Source organism: Diabrotica virgifera, chromosome 2 (genome assembly GCF_917563875.1).
Source record: "Diabrotica virgifera virgifera chromosome 2, PGI_DIABVI_V3a".
In the NCBI taxonomy this organism is placed as follows: Eukaryota; Metazoa; Arthropoda; class Insecta; order Coleoptera; family Chrysomelidae; genus Diabrotica; species Diabrotica virgifera.
In genome coordinates this window covers 225,932,513-225,951,674 of record NC_065444.1, presented here as the reverse complement: position 1 = coordinate 225,951,674, position 19,162 = coordinate 225,932,513, and the positions used below count along the sequence as shown (strand labels likewise).

Here is a 19,162-nt window from a genome sequence, read left to right as displayed (position 1 = left end):
TAACATGTTTGGATGCACTTTAAGTTTATCTGTATGTTTTTTCGCACACTTTTTGATGTCATCTTTGACGTATGGTAGTCCGGCGTCCCAATGGATGGCTTCATTGGTTATGAACCATGGAACTCCTAGTATTGATCTCAATATTTTGGACTGAAATCTTTGTATGATTTCAATGTTGGAATGTGCAGCGGTTCTCCATAATTCTATCTCATAAGTCCACACTGGTTTTAGGATGGATTTGTAGATTAATATTTTATTTTCAGTTGATAGTTTTGATTTTTTGCCCAACAGCCAATATATGGTTCTTAACTTATGACCCAGTTGTTTTCGCTTAGTAAATATATGCTTCCGCCAGTTTAATCTTCTGTCCAAGTACATACCTAGATATTTGACTTCATCCCCTTGTGGGATTCCTTTACCGTTTAAGTATACAGCCGGACATGTTTCCCTACGCGTGGTAAATGTTAGGTGTAGCGATTTGTTTTCATTAATTTTGACTCTCCATTTTGTCATCCATTGTTGAATTTTATTTAGATTATTTTGTAAGATTTCTGAGGCTATTTTGGGATTTTTGTTCGATGATAGTATTGCCGTATCATCCGCAAATGTGGCTGTAGTGATATGTGTATCTGTCGGTAAGTCAGCAGTGAATATAAGGTATAATATAGGTCCTAGTACACTTCCTTGGGGCACCCCAGCGAGAATTTGTTGTATGTTTGTGTATTCATTCTCATACTTTACCTGGAAGTTTCTGTTGGTGATATATGACTTTAAGAGTATATAGTAATTTGTAGGTAAATTCTGTTTTAGTTTACATAATAGGCCTTTATGCCAGACTTTATCAAATGCCTGACTTACGTCCAGAAATACCGCCGAGCAGTACCTATTATTTTTAAAGTCCTCGTTGATTCTCTCTACAATTCTATGTACCTGTTGTATTGTTGAATGTTGTTTTATAAACCCAAATTGGTGTGGTGGTATTAGTTTTTTGTTTTCTAGTATAGGCATTAGCTTAGTAAGTGTCAGCTTTTCAAAAACTTTGGATACCACTGGAAGAAGACTAATAGGACGGTAGGACTGTACACTTTCTGGTTCTTTTCCTGGCTTTAGTATCATTGTTATTTGTGCTAGTTTCCATTGTGATGGGAAATGACCTAGTCTCATTATAGAGTTAAATAACTGTGTCAGAAATTGGAAGCCTTTCACTGGGAGTTGCTGAAGGGTTTTTCCTGTAATCAGGTCGTATCCTGGAGCCTTTTTTGGATCGATGTTGTGTTGTATAATATTTTTTACCTCATTTTTTGTGAATCTTTTTTCAGGAAGTTCTAGTTGATAAGGTTTTGTGAGTATCGAAATAATTTTTTCTTCAGTTTGTAAAGAATCATTTGGTGTAAAGAATTTTTTAAGGTGTGTCGCAAATGTTTCGGCCTTTTCTAGAGGACTTCTCGCCCATTGTCCTATTTGTGTTCTTAGTGGTGGGACTGTATAGTTCTGCCTTCGTAGAGTCCTTGTAGCCTTCCATAAAGAGTAGTCAGTGGCTTGAGTTGCATCTAGTTTTTTTAGGTATTCCTGAAAACTTGCATTTTTTTCTGCTATTATCAATTTTTTTAGGTCTTTTTGTGCTTTATTGAGGTTTGTTTTACTTTGAGGTGATCCTGATTATTGCCATTGTTTTCTGAGTCTTCTTTTCTCAATTATTTTTTCATGTATTGTATTGGAACAGTGTTTGTTCATATGTCGATTTGTAGGTAATGGTGTTGAGTTCCATGCTTCTTCCTGTAAAACTGCGTTAAAATGTCCTACTGCTTGTTCGATTTGTTTATCGGTCTTTAGTGGGATGTCTAAATTGATTTGATTATTTACTTGATATCTAAAATAACTCCAATTTGTTTTGTTGTTGTGTAATATACAGCTCCTTTCTATTTTTGTTATGTTTTTGCTTACAGTTATGATAACAGGTGAATGGTCAGAGGATAAATCGTAACAAGACTTTGGTTTAAAGTATTTTTCATTTATTCCTCTCACTATAGCAAAATCTAGGAGATCTGGAATTTTCGCAGGGTCTGTAGGCCAGTATGTTGGCTCCCTTGTGGTTACTATGTTCAGATTATCTATTAGTATTTCTTTTTGTAGTTCACGGCCTTTGGTATTAATAAGTCTAGATCTCCACATTAGATGTTTTGAATTGTAGTCTCCGCCACAAATAAACCTAGGTCCAAGTCTATCAAAAAAGGTTTTAAATTCTGGTTGTTTAATTGAATGTTTTGGTGGACAATATATAGCTGAAAAAGTTATAGGTCCTGTCCAGTCTTCTACAACTACATTTGTGGCCTGAATATGTGCTTTTTGATAGTGAGTTGTCTGGTAATGTTTGATGTTGTTTCTTATAATGATTGCTGTCCCACCATGTGCAGTTCCATCTGGATGTGTTGTGTGATATATTTTATAGTTGTGAAATTTTATGAAACTTTTTTTCGTGAAGTGTGTTTCTGAAATCAGTATTATGTCTAATTGGTGATTAACTATAAATGCATACAACTCGTGCGTATAGTTACATGAATTCCTTGGTATCACCCAATAAATTTCTTGAAATTCTTAAAATAACAGCTGTATATTTATATTGTCACATTTTCCCCTGTTGATTACACAATCACACCCTCGCCTATGGCACTACAGCCTAAGTTGGCCCCTGGCCTCTACCAGCGTCCGCCTCCAAATATCTCTGTCCTGGTTGCTCTCCTACAGTTATGCACCCTCAATATCTCTTTAGCATCGGTTCTCACTTCGTGTATCCACCTCTTCCTTGGTCTTCCTACTGGCTGATGTCCCACCATGGTTCCACTAAGTGTTCTACTAGGTGTTCTATTATTGTCTATTCTTGTAAGGTGACCTGCCCAGTTCAATCTTTGTATTTTTTCATAATTTGCTATAGATCAGCGGTTCTCAGTCTTTTTGGGTCATGTACCGTAATTTCGGGTGACTTTGGCTCATTTTGGGGGAAATATATTTTAGTAACTACGGCATTTGTAGAATATATTATCAAGTAAATTTCATTATATCGCACCATCAGTACCAATTGAACTTTAGAAAAATTTTAATAAAACACAGTAATATTTGTTATATTACAAAAAAAAAAGAATTTCTAAAATGTAGCCATTTCACATAAGATTTCTTGACTGTAAAAATTGGTTTGACAACCAATAATACTTCCAAGGGTAAGAATAATTGCATAGTTGCATATTGAAAATCTGCGAATTCTTAACCGCCTTGTATCATTATTTCAGTCTAAACATAGACAATAAGAAAGGTCGGGTTTTATTTGCAAAGTGCTACAGAATTTAACGGTTTTCGGGTGACTTTGGCCCAGTCTGTTGATTAACGGATTTTGGTCATTCGTTCTATCTATACGGATCTATATTTACACGGATCTATATTTAAATTAAAGTAAGTAAAGGCTGATTTTAAATTTGAATTTAGCTTTGTAACAACTGCAGAGTTTATTATAGCACTAACGACATAATGTAACCTTTTTTAGACTCCCTCAAATTACAAATGTGTTGCTAGTAGTAGGAGTTAGGGAAATTACACAGCAATTACAAAGCTATCAGAAGTAATGGTGCAAGTACTGGGTGAAAGAAGTTTATGGCAATGGCCCAAAGTCGCCATAAGAAAATCCTACCACTTGGGTAATACCGATTTCACACAGCCATTTGACATGGTCATGGAACTTCCAGATTTAAAAGCAAAGGTTACAAATCGTTTTTATTGTTCATTTTTTGTTAAGAAATGGTCCTATGTAGAGTTTCATGTTAGTTTTAGGTTTTTTGTTAGAAAATTAAATAAATATTTTTTATACCTAACAAAATGATCGTTTCTGATTCAACTCGTAGGGTGACTTCAGCCCAAACAATAATATTCACAGAGTTAAATGTAAAATATAGCTTGAGACAAAGTCACCCGACACGAGCGGGTGTCTTTTGGTGTCAACTTTGCACACTACATTTTTATTTTTTTATGATAAAGTAAGCACTTCTTTATTTTTTAGTGTAATTTTTGTAAAGAAGTAGTTTAAGACTCAAATAACTCAAATAGAAATAAATTAAGAAATATACTTTTATGTATTGAGGATACTGAAATCTACATTTAAACTTCGAAAGTGAGTCAAAGTCACCCGAAATTATGGTACCACCAAATATTTTTTATTATTTTTGGTACCACCTAACTAACTAAAATACCTATCTAGCTAGGTGATCTAATTAGGGGGCATCCATAAACTACGTCGTAAAAAATTGTAACTTTTTAATACCCTCCCCCCTCCGTCGTAATTCGTCGTTTACAGACGAACCCCCCCCCCCCCCCATGTCGACGTCGTCATTGCAGTTCACGACCCCCCTTTCAGTGATTTAAAAAAAATCAATGTTATTTCTGTTTTTTTAATCAACCTTGAAACTTTATATTTACGAATGTGTCATAACAAGAACAATTAATGGTCCAATGCTATTTAAATGCATTCTTTTTTCGAATCCTGAGAAAACTAATAAATATTTTTAAAAAATATAAACGCAGAATGAAAGATTACATTATTACCGAGGGCTGAAAGTCCCTTAGAATAAACAAAAGGTTTCTTTTGAATGAAATTTTTGAACTTAAAAATCAGACTAAATATTCTCTTTTTTTATCCCTGTAACTTATTAAAATAAACATTATAGATGTTTTCAGAAACTTTTGGCCGTCGGTAATAATGTAATCTCTCAATCTGCGTTTAAATTTTTCAAAAATTTTTATTTATTTTTCTGAGTATTCGAAAAAAAATGAATGCATTTAAATAGCATTGGACTAAGATTTTGCGTATAAATCTTTATTTATTTATTTATTTATTTATCCACGGGAAAACCCCATTAACAGTAAAAATACAATAATACAATAAAAAAAATATGAGGTACAATCATTCATTACAGTATAAAAAGTAAAAATAAGAAAAGCAAAAGCTTGAAAAATCACCAGGCAAGATATTCAGTTAAACATAACAGTTAGAAAAATAAAATATAAACACATGTAACTGAAACAAATTAATAAAATTATACAAAGCACAAATACAATAATAAAATACAACAACATTGCAAGATGAGACCTAATTATAACATGGCAAGAGATCTCCTCAGTTGGCCCAGGCTTATATTAAACAGATCCATATCAAAACCGTTAAGGAAATACATATATCTATCTAAAGGCATGTTACTACTGTAGGTCTTTTCGATATTTCTTTATTCGTCGTCGTCTTCTATTAGATCTACACGTCGTCGTCTTAAGTAATACGTTTATAGTGAATTTGTGAATATATGTTTATTGATAACACTTACAAAACTAGGGTAGCTTTTGTTACTAGGCACACACACGTCTTACTGTTGCTGATGGTAATATGCGACTCCCTTTTTCGTCTCCCGTCTCGCGCCTTGATCTTGCGGCGAACGATATGAGCTCATATGTGGGGCATGGATATATACACATATAAACTTAAATTAATATTTTGATTTATTGTAAAATATCTACACTCGGCCCTCCTGACAAGAATCCGTCTCGGATTCTTCCGATTCCCCATCGATCCATGGCTTCATATACTCGGCGCAAGTAGACGTATTGTTCGGACCATCATGAACTCCTACCTTGATAACGTCGTATCTATCATTTCTCTTCACCTTGATAACTTCATAAGGGCCAAGAAACTTTTTATCTAATTTCAGACCAGGTCCAAACTGTGTCCTCTTTATAGCTACTAGGTCTCCTTCTTTGTATATTCTAGCTTCTTTCCTTCTTCTGTCATAACCTCTTTTATTATCTACTTGAATTTTTGCAATGCGCTTCTTAGCATGAATTCGCATCTCTTCTCTCTGCTCAGAGAATTCTTCGACAACTTCTTTGTCTATTAATTCTTGAATCTTTATGTCTTCCTTACTTCTCATTTTCTTTCCAAATAATATGTCAAACGGTGTACAGTCTATTGTTCTCTGGTACGTCGAATTCAAAGCTTGTTGCACTCTACTTAAGTGTTTATACCATTTGGTTGGGTTTTCAATAGATAGTTTCGTTAATACAGGAATTATTATCCGATTTATTCTCTCAACTTGACCGTTTCCTCTTGGTACACCTGCAGTAATGGTGAGATGTTCAATATTTTCTTCCTGACAATATAATTTGAATTCATTAGATGTAAATCCCGTTCCTTTATCCGTTATTATTCGTTTAGGATTCCCGAAAATTTGTTGCTGTCTAGCTAAACAATCTAAAACTTCTTTTGTGGTAGTGCTCTTTGTTGGATACAACCACACAAATTTCGAAAAGTCGTCAATTATAACCAAAATATGTTTATAATTTTTATTTGTTGACAAAAGGGGTCCTAAGTGATCAACATGGTAAGTGAGAAGTGGTCCCTCTTTCGGTAAAGGGTTTAGAAAACCTTCCTTTTTCCCGTCTTTCTTATTTCCTAAAATGCACTTTACGCAATTTGTGATGATATTTTTGATCTTCTCTTTTGCCTTTTTGACATAGAACTCTCTTTCAAGTACCTCTTTCGTCTTCGTCACTGCAAAATGTCCTATCTCGTGTGAGCGTCTTAAAATATCATTTTGCATAGCCTCTGGTACAACTATAAGTTCTTTACCGTCTACGTATTTATATAAAATATCATTTTTTAGGAAATAATTATTATATTCGTCTTCACGTTCCAATATCTTCTTTATTGATTGAATATATTCATCTTTTTCTTGAGCTATCTTTAGCCTTTTGATAATTCCACATTCTATTTGTTCGTCCTCTGACAACACAGCACAATGTCTGCTAAGAGCATCAACATGAGACATTCGGGTGCCTGCTCGATGTTCTATTTCATATTCGTATTCCTCTAATAGTAAAGCCCATCTTGCCACTCTCGTAGTTAGATCTTTTTTGTCCATCGTCTTCTGAAAAGCTTGGCAATCTGTTACTATTTTGAATTTAGTACCTAATAAATAAGTACGAAACTTCTTTACCGCTTGGATGATAGCTAGTACTTCCAATTCGTAACTAGAGTATTTTTCTTCAGCTGGTGTCGTCTTTTTGCTCATATAATATATCGGATGAAATTTATTATCTACACAAGATTTTTGCATCAGACAAGCTCCGTATCCGTATTTGCTTGCATCTGTGTGAAGTTCTAAATCATAACCCGACTTGAAAATTTCCAGAACTGGTCCGCTAGTCAAAAGATATTTTAATCGTTTAAAAGCTTTTATATGAGGTTCCTCAAATGTAAACGGTTGGTCTTTCTTAAGCAAATCGCTTAACGGCTTAGCGATCAGTGCGTAAGATTGTATGAACTTCCTAAAATATCCAGTTAGTCCCAAAAATGATTGTACTTGTCTTACAGTAGTTGGTGTTGGATATCTTTTTATGGCTAACGATTTTTCTTCCGACGGTTCAATTTTATTGTCCATGATTATAAAACCCAAAAATTCTATTCTTCTCTTCAAAAATTGACATTTCTTCTTCTTGATTTCTAGTCCATAGTCTTTCGCTCTATCTAAAACTATTTTAAGTCTCTCTAGTCCTTCTTGTTCGGTATCACTCAAAATAATGACGTCGTCCATGTAATACATTACTATCTTCTTTCTAGTGAGTTCTCTAAAAATGTGAGCGACGAATCTTTGAAAAACTGCTGGGCTGTTGCAAAATCCAAAAGGGCATTTTAGAAATTCGTATTGTCCATCGGGCGTCACAAAAGATGTATACTTACGGCTTCCTTCTTCGACGGCTACGTGAAAAAATCCATTTTTAAGATCAATCGTACTGAAATATTTAGCTCCTTGTAGGCTATCGGTTACATCTTCAATTAATGGTAAAGGAAATCTATCTTTTAAAACACGTTTGTTTAATTTCCTATAGTCACAGCAAATTCTAGTATTTCCGTCCTTTTTCTTTACTAAAACAATCGGACTTGCAAAATCTGAACAGCTCTCTTGTATTATTCCTTCATCTAGCCAGGTTTGTATCTGTTCTCGTACGTCTTCTTTCTCAGATATTGATAATCTCCGTGGGCTTTGATATACTGGTTCCTCGTCTTTTAAAATGATCTTCATTTCAATTTCCGTTGAAAATATTTTTCTTGGTTCATATTCCTTTATCATTCTTTCTACTTCTTTTCTGCATTGGTCGTCTTCAATGTGACTTACTTCAATAGATTCCTCGTCTTTTCTGTCTAGTGATATTTTCATAAGAAAGTTTTCGTCTTCTTTTCTTCGTACTGTTATTTCACCATCCGTTATAACAACATTGGCTTTTCTGGTCAAATCATTTCCAACGATTGCCGTGAATCGAGATGCGTCGGTTGGTATAACATGTATTTTCAACTCCATTTCTTCATCGTTAACATGTACAATTTGCGTAAAAGTTCCCAATGTCGAGACTCTATTAGTACCAATTCCTCGTAAGTTTATAATTTCTGCGGTCAACTTAATGCCTTGAAAATGGTTTTCATACACGTCATTTCTGATAACCGTAATTTCGCTTCCAGTGTCAAATAAAGCTATCAGCTCTACACCGTTAATGTTGAGCTTAACTGCACTGCTGGGTATTACATCAATCGTTGCGATACTTGTCGACGTGCTGGGTTCTTCTGCGGCTCTGCTTGTGCTTGGCCTTTGCGTGCACATGCTAGATGTGTGTCCAAATTTATTGCAACTAAAACATTTGAGTCCCCTGCTCTTATTAGGACAGTTCTTCGATATATGGCCTCTATCTCCACAATTGTAACAACATCCTGCTCTTTCATTTTTTGGTTTGTGGGTTACTTTCTTTGCATCTCCTTTGGCGGTTTCATCTCTATGGCTTCTAGTATCTGGTACCTTTTCTTTCGTTATCGTTCTTTTCATACTTGCTCGTATTTTTTCATACATTTGTACCTTTTCTTTAAACTGCCTGAAATTTTTTGCCCCATACAGTACTATTTTGTTGCTAGTATCGTCCTGTATACCATCAATAATATACTGAATAATCACTTCTTCCTCTATGTAGGCTCTACTACCTATTTCCCTCATATGCAGTACATATTCTTGCACGGACTCATCTTTCTTAAGTCTTCTATTCATCAACATTTTGTGAATTTCAGCGCTGCTAATACTTTCTTCGAATTCTGCTATTAGCTTTTTCTTTAGCACAGACCACGTCTTTATTCCTCTCTCCGACTGGACAAATAGTTTGGCTAATCCTCGTAGTAGTTTCTTTCCAAAAATTAGTTTCTGTAAATCATTCCACCCTATAATTTCAGCTACTTCTTCAAAATCTTGGATCCACTTACGTACGGGATACTCGTCTTTGCCATCGAAAGTTCTTATACTTTCTTCGACGTCCCTGAATGTCAACGAAAATAATTCCGGCTTTTTTCCTCTTCGTCTTTCACCAATGATTTCTTTTACGTCGTCTGAATCATCGTTCTCGTCGTTCTGAAAATCCTCCTGAACTTCTTCGTCTGTTACGTCATCATCTTCGTCATTTTCTAAATTATCGTCATTTTCTTCCATCTTTGGTTCGTTTAGAAATGCGCAAACGCGTTCGGTCACCTCGTCTTTCGAGCCAGTGTAGTTTAAATCAAGAATATTACAAATTGCTATCAAATCTGATATCCCTACCTCAGATATGCTACTCAATTTATTCGAATACTCCTCAGAATTTTTATTGAAATTGAAGCCACTAAACTTACCTAAAGTTTTTCTGTGTTTTCGTGGAACACCCTTATCCCCAAAAGCAATGGTATATAATATTTTAATCGCAGTTAAATTTCCCGTTTTTAAATTTTGCTGAATATTCGGAAAAGATGCTAAACTCGCCATGTTTATATTAAAATTAAATTAGAACGACAAAAAAATAAAAGTGCAATAATTGCATTAAAAAATTACCTATCTGAATAATAAAATATACTGTATAAATCACCCTGTAAAAGTAAAGACCGTTTGAAGCCTTGTAACAGAAACAGTACAAATTATAGCAAACAATAAAATTATAAAATTTTATGTAAAAAGCACAAAATTAACGACCAATAAACTGAACCAATAATGTCTTAATTTTAATTAGTTTCTGTTTTTACGTCACTCACTGGGATGCTGAACCCATTAAAATCATAAGCGTCTGGCGGCCTTGACTATTTGGCTCTTGGCATGCATTCATTAACAGTAAAAAATTAAATATGCACCATACCTCGTTATGTCCTTAAGTTTCTTATCGTCTTACCATCTGCTATCTAGGTATTATTAATCTTTCGTCTTGGTATCGGCTGGATTATAGAATTGTTATTTTTATTTGTCGTCTGCGTCTGGTTAAAAATAATAAATTCATTCGTCGTCCTATCATAAATTCACTAAGGGCGTATAATCTCGGTTTGAGCCCCCAATTGTAGGTCTTTTCGATATTTCTTTATTCGTCGTCGTCTTCTATTAGATCTACACGTCGTCGTCTTAAGTAATACGTTTATAGTGAATTTGTGAATATATGTTTATTGATAACACTTACAAAACTAGGGTAGCTTTTGTTACTAGGCACACACACGTCTTACTGTTGCTGATGGTAATATGCGACTCCCTTTTTCGTCTCCCGTCTCGCGCCTTGATCTTGCGGCGAACGATATGAGCTCATATGTGGGGCATGGATATATACACATATAAACTTAAATTAATATTTTGATTTATTGTAAAATATCTACACTACCGTAGGATGTTCTGTGAAAGGCAGTGTTAAAGGTAACATTGTAGCGTAAACCTGGATATGGAACATTAAATCTTATACTATCCAACAAACTGGGACAATCAATAAGTCCATTAATGATTTTGAAAACAAAGACACCTCCCGAAATATCACGCCTAACACTAAGGGGAACTAATGATAAACGTTGTTCAATCCCAGTGTAATCATGGTTCTCAATATAAGTCTGAGTTTTATAAGCACAGTATTTTAGGAACTTATGTTGGACTTTTTCAATAGTGTCAATATGAATTTGATGGTACGGAGACCAAACTACCGAACAATATTCTAATACAGATCTGACTAGACAACAATAGATCAACCTAACAGCATCAACAGAGAAGTATTTAGAGTTTCTTTTAACAAATCCAAGTAATTTAGAAGCTTTTACGGATAATGAATTGATATGTTCGACAAATGAGAGCTTTTCATCCATGATAACACCTAGATCTCTAATAGACGAGACATATCTAAGAGGTTTACTGTCTATGTGATAAGCAGTATCAATTCTGTTTAACTTACGGGAAAAACTAATATAACAACACTTCTCAACACATAACTGAAGATTATTGCAAATGCACCAATCAAATAAGCGATCCATATCAGCCTGTAAAAGTTTCTGATCCTCAATATCATTCACAACTCGCCAAAATTTTACATCATCAGCCAACATTAAACATTTACTATATAAGAAGCAATTAACGATATCATTAACAAATAAGTCAAAAAACAGGGGAGACGTATGCCCACCCTGTGGAGCACTAGAACTTACAGTAATAACATCAGATCTTCTCTAAGTATAAATACGACTTACTAACTAAATAGAACACAATATTTTATTTCCATTCATTCTTTCAGAACTATTTTTTCACACACAGTATGCAGCACATAAATGAATTAAAAATTTAATATTGTTTGCTTCCAGACGTTGTTCTGTATATTATATAGAAGCGCTTGTTTAAACCCAAAGAACAATATCTTATTGTTTGTTGTCCTGTACAAAAGTGCTACCTAATATTATTTTAAGGCTGTGACTAATAAAAATGAAATGTATGCGATAAAAGTATCTATAAGAGAATTCTTTTTAATTTTAACAAAGGTGTATTTATTCGTAAACGTTTTGTTTTATTTTAAATTTCATTTCAAAAACTATACGTTTTTATATGAATATCTGATACTTTAATGCTGGTAAAAGCTAGTAAAAAATTATATTTATAGAGACAATAGCGACAAATTTAAATAGACCAATATATTAGACCAATAAACGACGTCGAATGTGCACTCATACCCCCCCACCCCTGTCGTATTTCGTCGAAATAAGCAAGCCCCCCCTCCCTCTTCTCAACGACGTAGTTTATGGATGTTCCCTCAACTATAATAGTGGTGCTGATTTTGGCTGTTTTTGCGTTTTGTGTACCCCCCACCCCCTGTCGTATTTCGTCGAAATAAGCAAGCCCCCCTCCCTCTTCTCAACGACGTAGTTTATGGATGTTCCCTTAACTATAATAGTGGTGCTGATTTTGGCTGTTTTTGCGTTTTGTGTACCACCTCAAATATTGATATGTACCACCAGTGGTACATGTACCACAGATTGAGAAACGCTGCTATAGAGTGTTGTTTGTAATGTTGATACAACTTGTCAATATCTTTCTTCGAAATGTCACTACACACATAGGTAGGTACACTGTCACACGCAGTTTTTTTAATTTATACAGGGTGTCCAGAAACTCTACCGACAAACGAAGACAGGAGATTTCTCAGATAATTTTAAGACAATTTAACCCAATTCACCGAGTCCGAAAATGCTTCCTAAGGGAGCTAGAGCTCTTTGAAGATGGCGTCATGTAATTAGTTTTTCTTAAATACCTCCAGAACGCTTCTATTTAGAAAAACGAAAATTGGTATGCATATTTACTTTCCAGAAATGAATCGATTCTATCCGTTGTGAATTTTTAGTATCGGCCATAGGCGTCCGTTTTGGGTAGGGCAACGGTTATTTTATCGCATAACTTTTTTGTCTTTAACTTTTAAGCATTTTTGACACTGGATTATTAAATTGTGAGGTATTCTAGTACTAACAGGTACTATTGCTTTAAGTCGGTAGGATACACCGTTTTCTAGAAAAATCGATTTGAAAGTTTTTCGTTTTTGGAATTTGAAAAAAAAATTGAAAATTTTTTTCAGAAAAACGATGTATTTTACTAACTTAAAGCAAGAGTAACTTTTAGTACTCGAATACCTCATAATTTAATAATCTAGTGTCAAAAATGCTTAAAAATTAAAGACAAAAAAGTTATGCTATAAAATAACTGTTGACCTACCCAAAACGAACGGCTATGACTGGTACTAGAAATTCGCAATTAATGAAATCGATTCATCTCAGGAATATAAATAAATGTACCAGTTTTCGTCTTTCTAAAGAGGTTTTTTTGAATTTTTTTTTAAATTCAACGAACGAAAAATTTTTAAATCGATGTTTTTAGAAACGGTGTATCCTATCGACTTAAAGCAAGAATACCTTTTAGTACTAGAATACCTCACAATTTAATAATTCAGAGTCAAAAATGCTTAAAAATTAAAGACAAAAAAGTTATGCGATAAAATAACCGTTGCCCTGCCCAAAACGGACGCCTATAATCGGTACTAAACATTCGGAATGGATGGAATAGATTTATCTCTGGAAGATAAATACGCGTACCAATTTTTGTTTTTCTAAACAGAAGCGTTCTGGAAGTATTTAAGAAAAACTCATTACAAAACGCCATTTTCAAAGAACTCTAGCTCCCTTAGGAAGCATTTTCGGACTAAGTGAATTGGGTTAAATTGTCTTAAAATTATCTGAAGGGTCTTCTGTCTTCGTTTGTTGGTAGAGTTTCTGGGACACCGGTATAGTACAGTAGAATCCCTATTATTGGTGCTCCATGGAACATGACATGGCACAGATAATTAAAAAGCAAGCATAATCCGAACATTTCTTCTACTTTTCTTGTACTACATTTCTTGTACTTTGGGCATCATAACCCTGGATAGGTCGTTGCCTATCTGGTTATGTCCTTCCATTCGGATCTCTCTTGTGCCCTTCTTCTCCATCGTCTTATGTTAATGGTTTTCAGGTTGTGTTTCATGTCATCCAACCATCTCGTTCTGGGCGTTCCTTTTTTCGCCTTCCTATCGGCTTCCATTATAATATTTTCTTTGTTGTTTTTTCATTGTCACAAACATCTACTTATAATCCGAACATTTACTGTTTATACAGTGCGGTGGAATAAGTGTTGCCCCCCCCCCCTGTTAACTTGTTTATTTTAAGAATATAAGCAAAACGCTCGGACAGGTCGATTTTTAAACTAACCATAGTAAGTATATTATAGCATCAACGTTTCGAACTTTACGCGATCCCTCTTCAGGTGACAGCCATAACTTTGATTTTTTTTTTAAATGAGAAAGTACATCATGTGACACCTCATTTAAAAGCTCTTAAAATACTAATTTCAAAAATGTATAATACTTTAATCCTGTTTGAGAGCGTAGGCGCAAAATTTCGGTCGAATTCTTTCTAAATGCAATCATTTTTTTCGAATCCTGAAAAAACTAATCAATATTTTTGAAAAATTTAAACGCAGAATGAAATATTACAGTATTCTCGATGGTCCAAAGTCCCTGAGAACTCCTATAATGTTTATTTTAATAAGTCACAGTGGTGGAAAAAAGAGAAAATTTAGTGTGATTTTTAATTTCAAATATATCATTCAAAAGAAACTTTTTGTTTATTCTGAGGGACTGTCAGCCCTCGGTAATAATCTAATCATTCATTCTGCGTTTAAATTTTTCAAAAATACTTATTAGTTTTCTCAGAATTCGAAAAAAAAATAAATGCGTTTGAAACGAGTTAGCGATGAACTACCCCGCTAATTGAAATAATATTCGAAAATATTACCTCAACCAACCAAGATAGCCATCGTTACACCCTTAGCTTAGCTCAGCCACTCAGATGTGTGTTCGTCTTGTCCTAACCTTAGATATGAACTATGAAAATTGGAATGGAAGCAAACAAAACAACACTTTTAACTAATCATGTTTATTATTGTTTGTTGTTTATTTGGGTTTATATGACTACGGACACTAAATCCATTCGCCAAATGTTTATTGTTCATAAAGATATAATAAAAATATGACTTAGTAAATTGCATTAACAAATGTATTCAAATTCTTGCCAAAAACTAATAATTCTGGATTATACTTATGGCTTTTGGTATTCGGCTCGATGGTAACTTCTTGATGTCGAATGGTACTGCTGTTGTAGACTTCTCGTAGGCCTGGGCGGATCTTCGGCCCTAGGTCCCTGCAGCGAAAGATGTTGAGTGTTGCAGCCTAGATTTCATGGTCAATTGTTGTGGTATAGCCCTAGTTCCATCACCTGTGTGGATGGCTTGAAGCTCCCGAAGGGAGAAAAGTGATTTTATCCAAAAAACTATAAAATAGAGACACATATCAATCATCAAGAAGAAAACCAAATTGTACCTTTTGCCAAATAGTATTCAGAAATAGTAAATGGCATGGTTAAATTACATGGAATTTAGATGAGGAGAATAGTTAAAATTTTGATTACTAAACGTGCATATTAATAGATGAGAAAAGAAATATAGAAACCAAACACATGGTTGAACATTTGAAGGTTAGATATAAAAAAATATTAGAAAAAATGTTATAAGAAACTAGGTATGGATGGAATATAATGACTGTAAGAAATTTTTAAAAAAACTTTATGTAAACTCACCCCAAGAGGAAGATGATTTGATGGAACAAAATGATTTATTTTTCGAATTACATGCCTTTTTAAGGATTAATTTTTCCCTTCCAGTTTATGTCATGGAGTAGGGATGACGGATGAAGTGACACTTTCATGACAGTGCGACATAGGTGGCGGGCATGTTCCGTATTGAGACAGATACTTACTGAGTAAGAATGTATACGGGGTATGTTCAGTATGATTATTTAAATGAAAGAGATATATTAAATAGAAGATAATAAAAAAGGATAATAAAATGATAATAAAAGAGGATAATCAAAGAGAATAATAAAAGAGGATAATAAAAGAGTATAATAAAAGAGAGTATTAAAAAAGGATAATCAAAGAGAATAATCAAAGAGGATAATAAACGAGGGCGCCAACCGATTTTTAAAGGGGGAAATAGGTAAACCAAATAGAATAAGATAATTATTAATGAAATATTAAAGGAAATAAGGTAAAATAATTATTTAAAAATAAAATATCAAAGATGTGACGTTTGTAACGTTACACGTTTAAAAAGAGTTCGACCAAAATTTTGGGCCTGCGATCTCAAAAAGGATTAAAGTATTATACATTTTTGAAATCAGTATTTTCAAAGCTGTTAAATGAGGTGTCACATGATGTACTTTATCATTTAAAAAATCAAAGTTATGCCTGTCACCTGAAGAGGGATCGCGTAAAGTTCGAAACGTTGATGCTATGATATACTATGATTAGTTTAAAAATCGACCTGTCCGAGCGTTTTGCTTGTATTGTTAAAATAAACAAGTTAACAGAGGGGGCAACACTTATTCCACCGGACTGTATATGTACATGTACATACATACATACATATTATGTACCTACCATCAGGTCCGCCGAGAGGGCGGGACAGCCGGTACGTTTTACCCGGGCCCGGTGATGTAAGGGGCCCGGCCAGACGAAAGACGCAATTTTTCCCGTTTTTTTTTCTCTTCACTTTATGTGCATAATGCGTTTAATTAGCACTCAGCTATATTTTACATGAGCTTTACCTCTATTTTGAAATACATTTTATTGTTTTATTCTAAAAACGGCGCAAGAAGCTTGCCAGATTGTTTGCTGATTTGCCTGAGCCTACCTAGTAGTGACACGACTGATAATTTTGAGCCCGACGAAATATTTTACTGTGAAATATTTAATATTGTCATAGATTGTTTACGTAATTTAACCCGCTGAGGAGGAAAAATCCTTTAGTTGTCTTTCTCGCATTAAAAATGCTATGAGATCTACAATGAAATAGGATCGGTTAATTGGCCTAACAACTTTGTGAGTTAATAATGACTTGGTAAAATCATGCGATTTTTCTGAAATTATAGACATCTTTGCCAATCAGAAAATTCGAAAAGCACCTGTATTATAAAAAATTTCCCTATTATAAACATAATCATAAATTTAATAAAATTTATATTTGAAATGTTTCTTATTATTTTTTGTTATTGATAATTTTATTTCAAAATTATTAAAAATTATTATCAAATTATAATAAATATATTTACTATAAACATATTATATAAATATATTTTTTTCACACTTTGACACTTTTCATAACTTGAAAGATCTAGGAACTAACTTCATACTGTCTGTGTGCGCATAGTTCATACTGTCGTTTTCATAAAAATTCACTCTCAACATTTTTCCCAATCACGCCTAAAGAAATATAACTTCAAAAACGTCAAATAAACTTAATTAGGTATAAATTAAAATTGTGGCTTATTCCCTCCAAAATTAGTAAATTCTCTAGGTTATATTCTATTTCTATCCTGATTTGATCCACATAATGGGGATACATTTAATGATAAATTAATGGCTTTTGACAAACAATAAGTATACAAAGTATTCCAATACTAATTTCTAATTATTGACTAATTACTTAATGTCTTCAGATTTATAAGCTTAATGTTTGAAATATTGCTAAAATTATTAATAAATAAAATCCAGTTTGACCTCACTACAAATGATCTAATTTTATTGCAGATATACTACAGTGTTCTTGTTTTATGGATTGTGCCTGATATTTATGATACTCTTTAGACCTTGGTTGTGCAAAAAATACTTACCCAGACAAAGTAAAATGTCCATTTATGCTGCCTTATATTTCATACCCATCCTTGTACTGATGCATGCTTTGGTTGGAGGCCTATTGTGTAAGTACCCCAAGAATATTTTTTGTTAACCTTCGAGCGGGCGCGTGGTCGTAAATATTACGACAACAACACATTATTGGACCCTGCTCATATCGCAAGGTCTAGCCAGTCGAGTTTCTAGGTTTGTGAGATTTAGTATGTTCCTAAACTATATCAATTATTGTAACGGGTAGCTCTTTTAGGACGACAGACTCAGTAAAACACAGGTTAAAAATAAAATAAATATATTTAAGATAATCATATACAGTTCAAAATAAATAAAATAAAATATAACTCTATCTTCTGCAAAGGAAAAATAACATCGTACTTATTACTGTCATCAAAACATAATAGTAATATTAAAACGATACGATAAACAACACAATATATACAATAACAATCTCGCTACATGGAATCAACATAGCCATGCATTCAGACCCGGAGACATCGCATTTCAATTCAATGCGATAAGGTTGAACATGCAGTTACTCGTTCATCGTTACTACCGCCCACTGCGGTAACGGTCCCGGTAAGACGCCACGTCAATACTGAGGCGCCTACCAAGGTAAAGTACCAGCTCAAAGAACGCCGCATCTCTGCCATTGAGCTATTGCTAATTCAATACTTTAGCAACAACTGATTTTATCATTTTCCTGGCTCGTCTTAAATATGCTCTCGATGCCACTTCTCCTTCAGTTTCGCCCAGCGGTGTTATGAAGAGGGGATGCGCCAACACGGATACTCCTACGGTCGTCTCTGGTCGACCGGCCCATCGCCCGCTGTGGTATCATATCATTACATTATAACAACGTATCAGTTGTACGTACACGTGTTTAATATTGACAACATTTTCGTACCCAAAAAATTTTCGACAAGTGCCGTTTCATGTAAGTGTATGAATTTTATGCCCGTAACTTTATTTTCTCATTTATTATATTGTGTTTGTGGAACTAAAAGTACATTTTTGTTCCAGATATATCGTATTATGGCTCATAGGCCGCTTACGCAAACTCAGATCCTTTTTATATTTTGGAAAGTGTTTGGTTTTCTTGTAAACAAAAATAAAAATATTTTTCATTCGCTCATGTTAAATGTTATATTATAGGGCGCGCCCGCTCGAAGGTTAACTGTACTAAAAACTTATTGTCAATTCGGCTATCTACTAAATAGATAAGAGAAGTATATAATTAGTTAAACTAAATGGCTCATGGAAATGGGAAGCAGCATTTTCATTACTGTGTTAAGGTGGAGAAAAAGTTTCGGAACAGTTTAATACGGACACTTTTAGGCGACAAATACTATATTAGATTGATACGGCTAAAACACTGCGATGGGGAAGGCAACGGGAAACCACCCCATTATAATCCCTAGTAAAGTTATCATGAAATCAATTAGTGAAACGTATAACATTACTGATCATGGGCTGCGGAACTCAAGATCCGGCAGGGGAAGGAATACAAAATTA

At 34.1% G+C, this 19,162-nt stretch overlaps 1 protein-coding gene across 1 annotated transcript in view; it reads left to right on the top strand.

Moving 5' to 3' along the window:
- LOC126880454 (JNK1/MAPK8-associated membrane protein) overlaps nt 1-19,162 on the top strand; it is a 40,938-nt gene that overhangs the window by 3,486 nt on the left and 18,290 nt on the right. Inside the window, exon 3 of the mRNA XM_050644321.1 lies at nt 17,549-17,718. Within this exon, the coding sequence (XP_050500278.1) occupies nt 17,549-17,718 (170 nt within the window). The remainder of the gene's footprint in view (nt 1-17,548; nt 17,719-19,162) is intronic.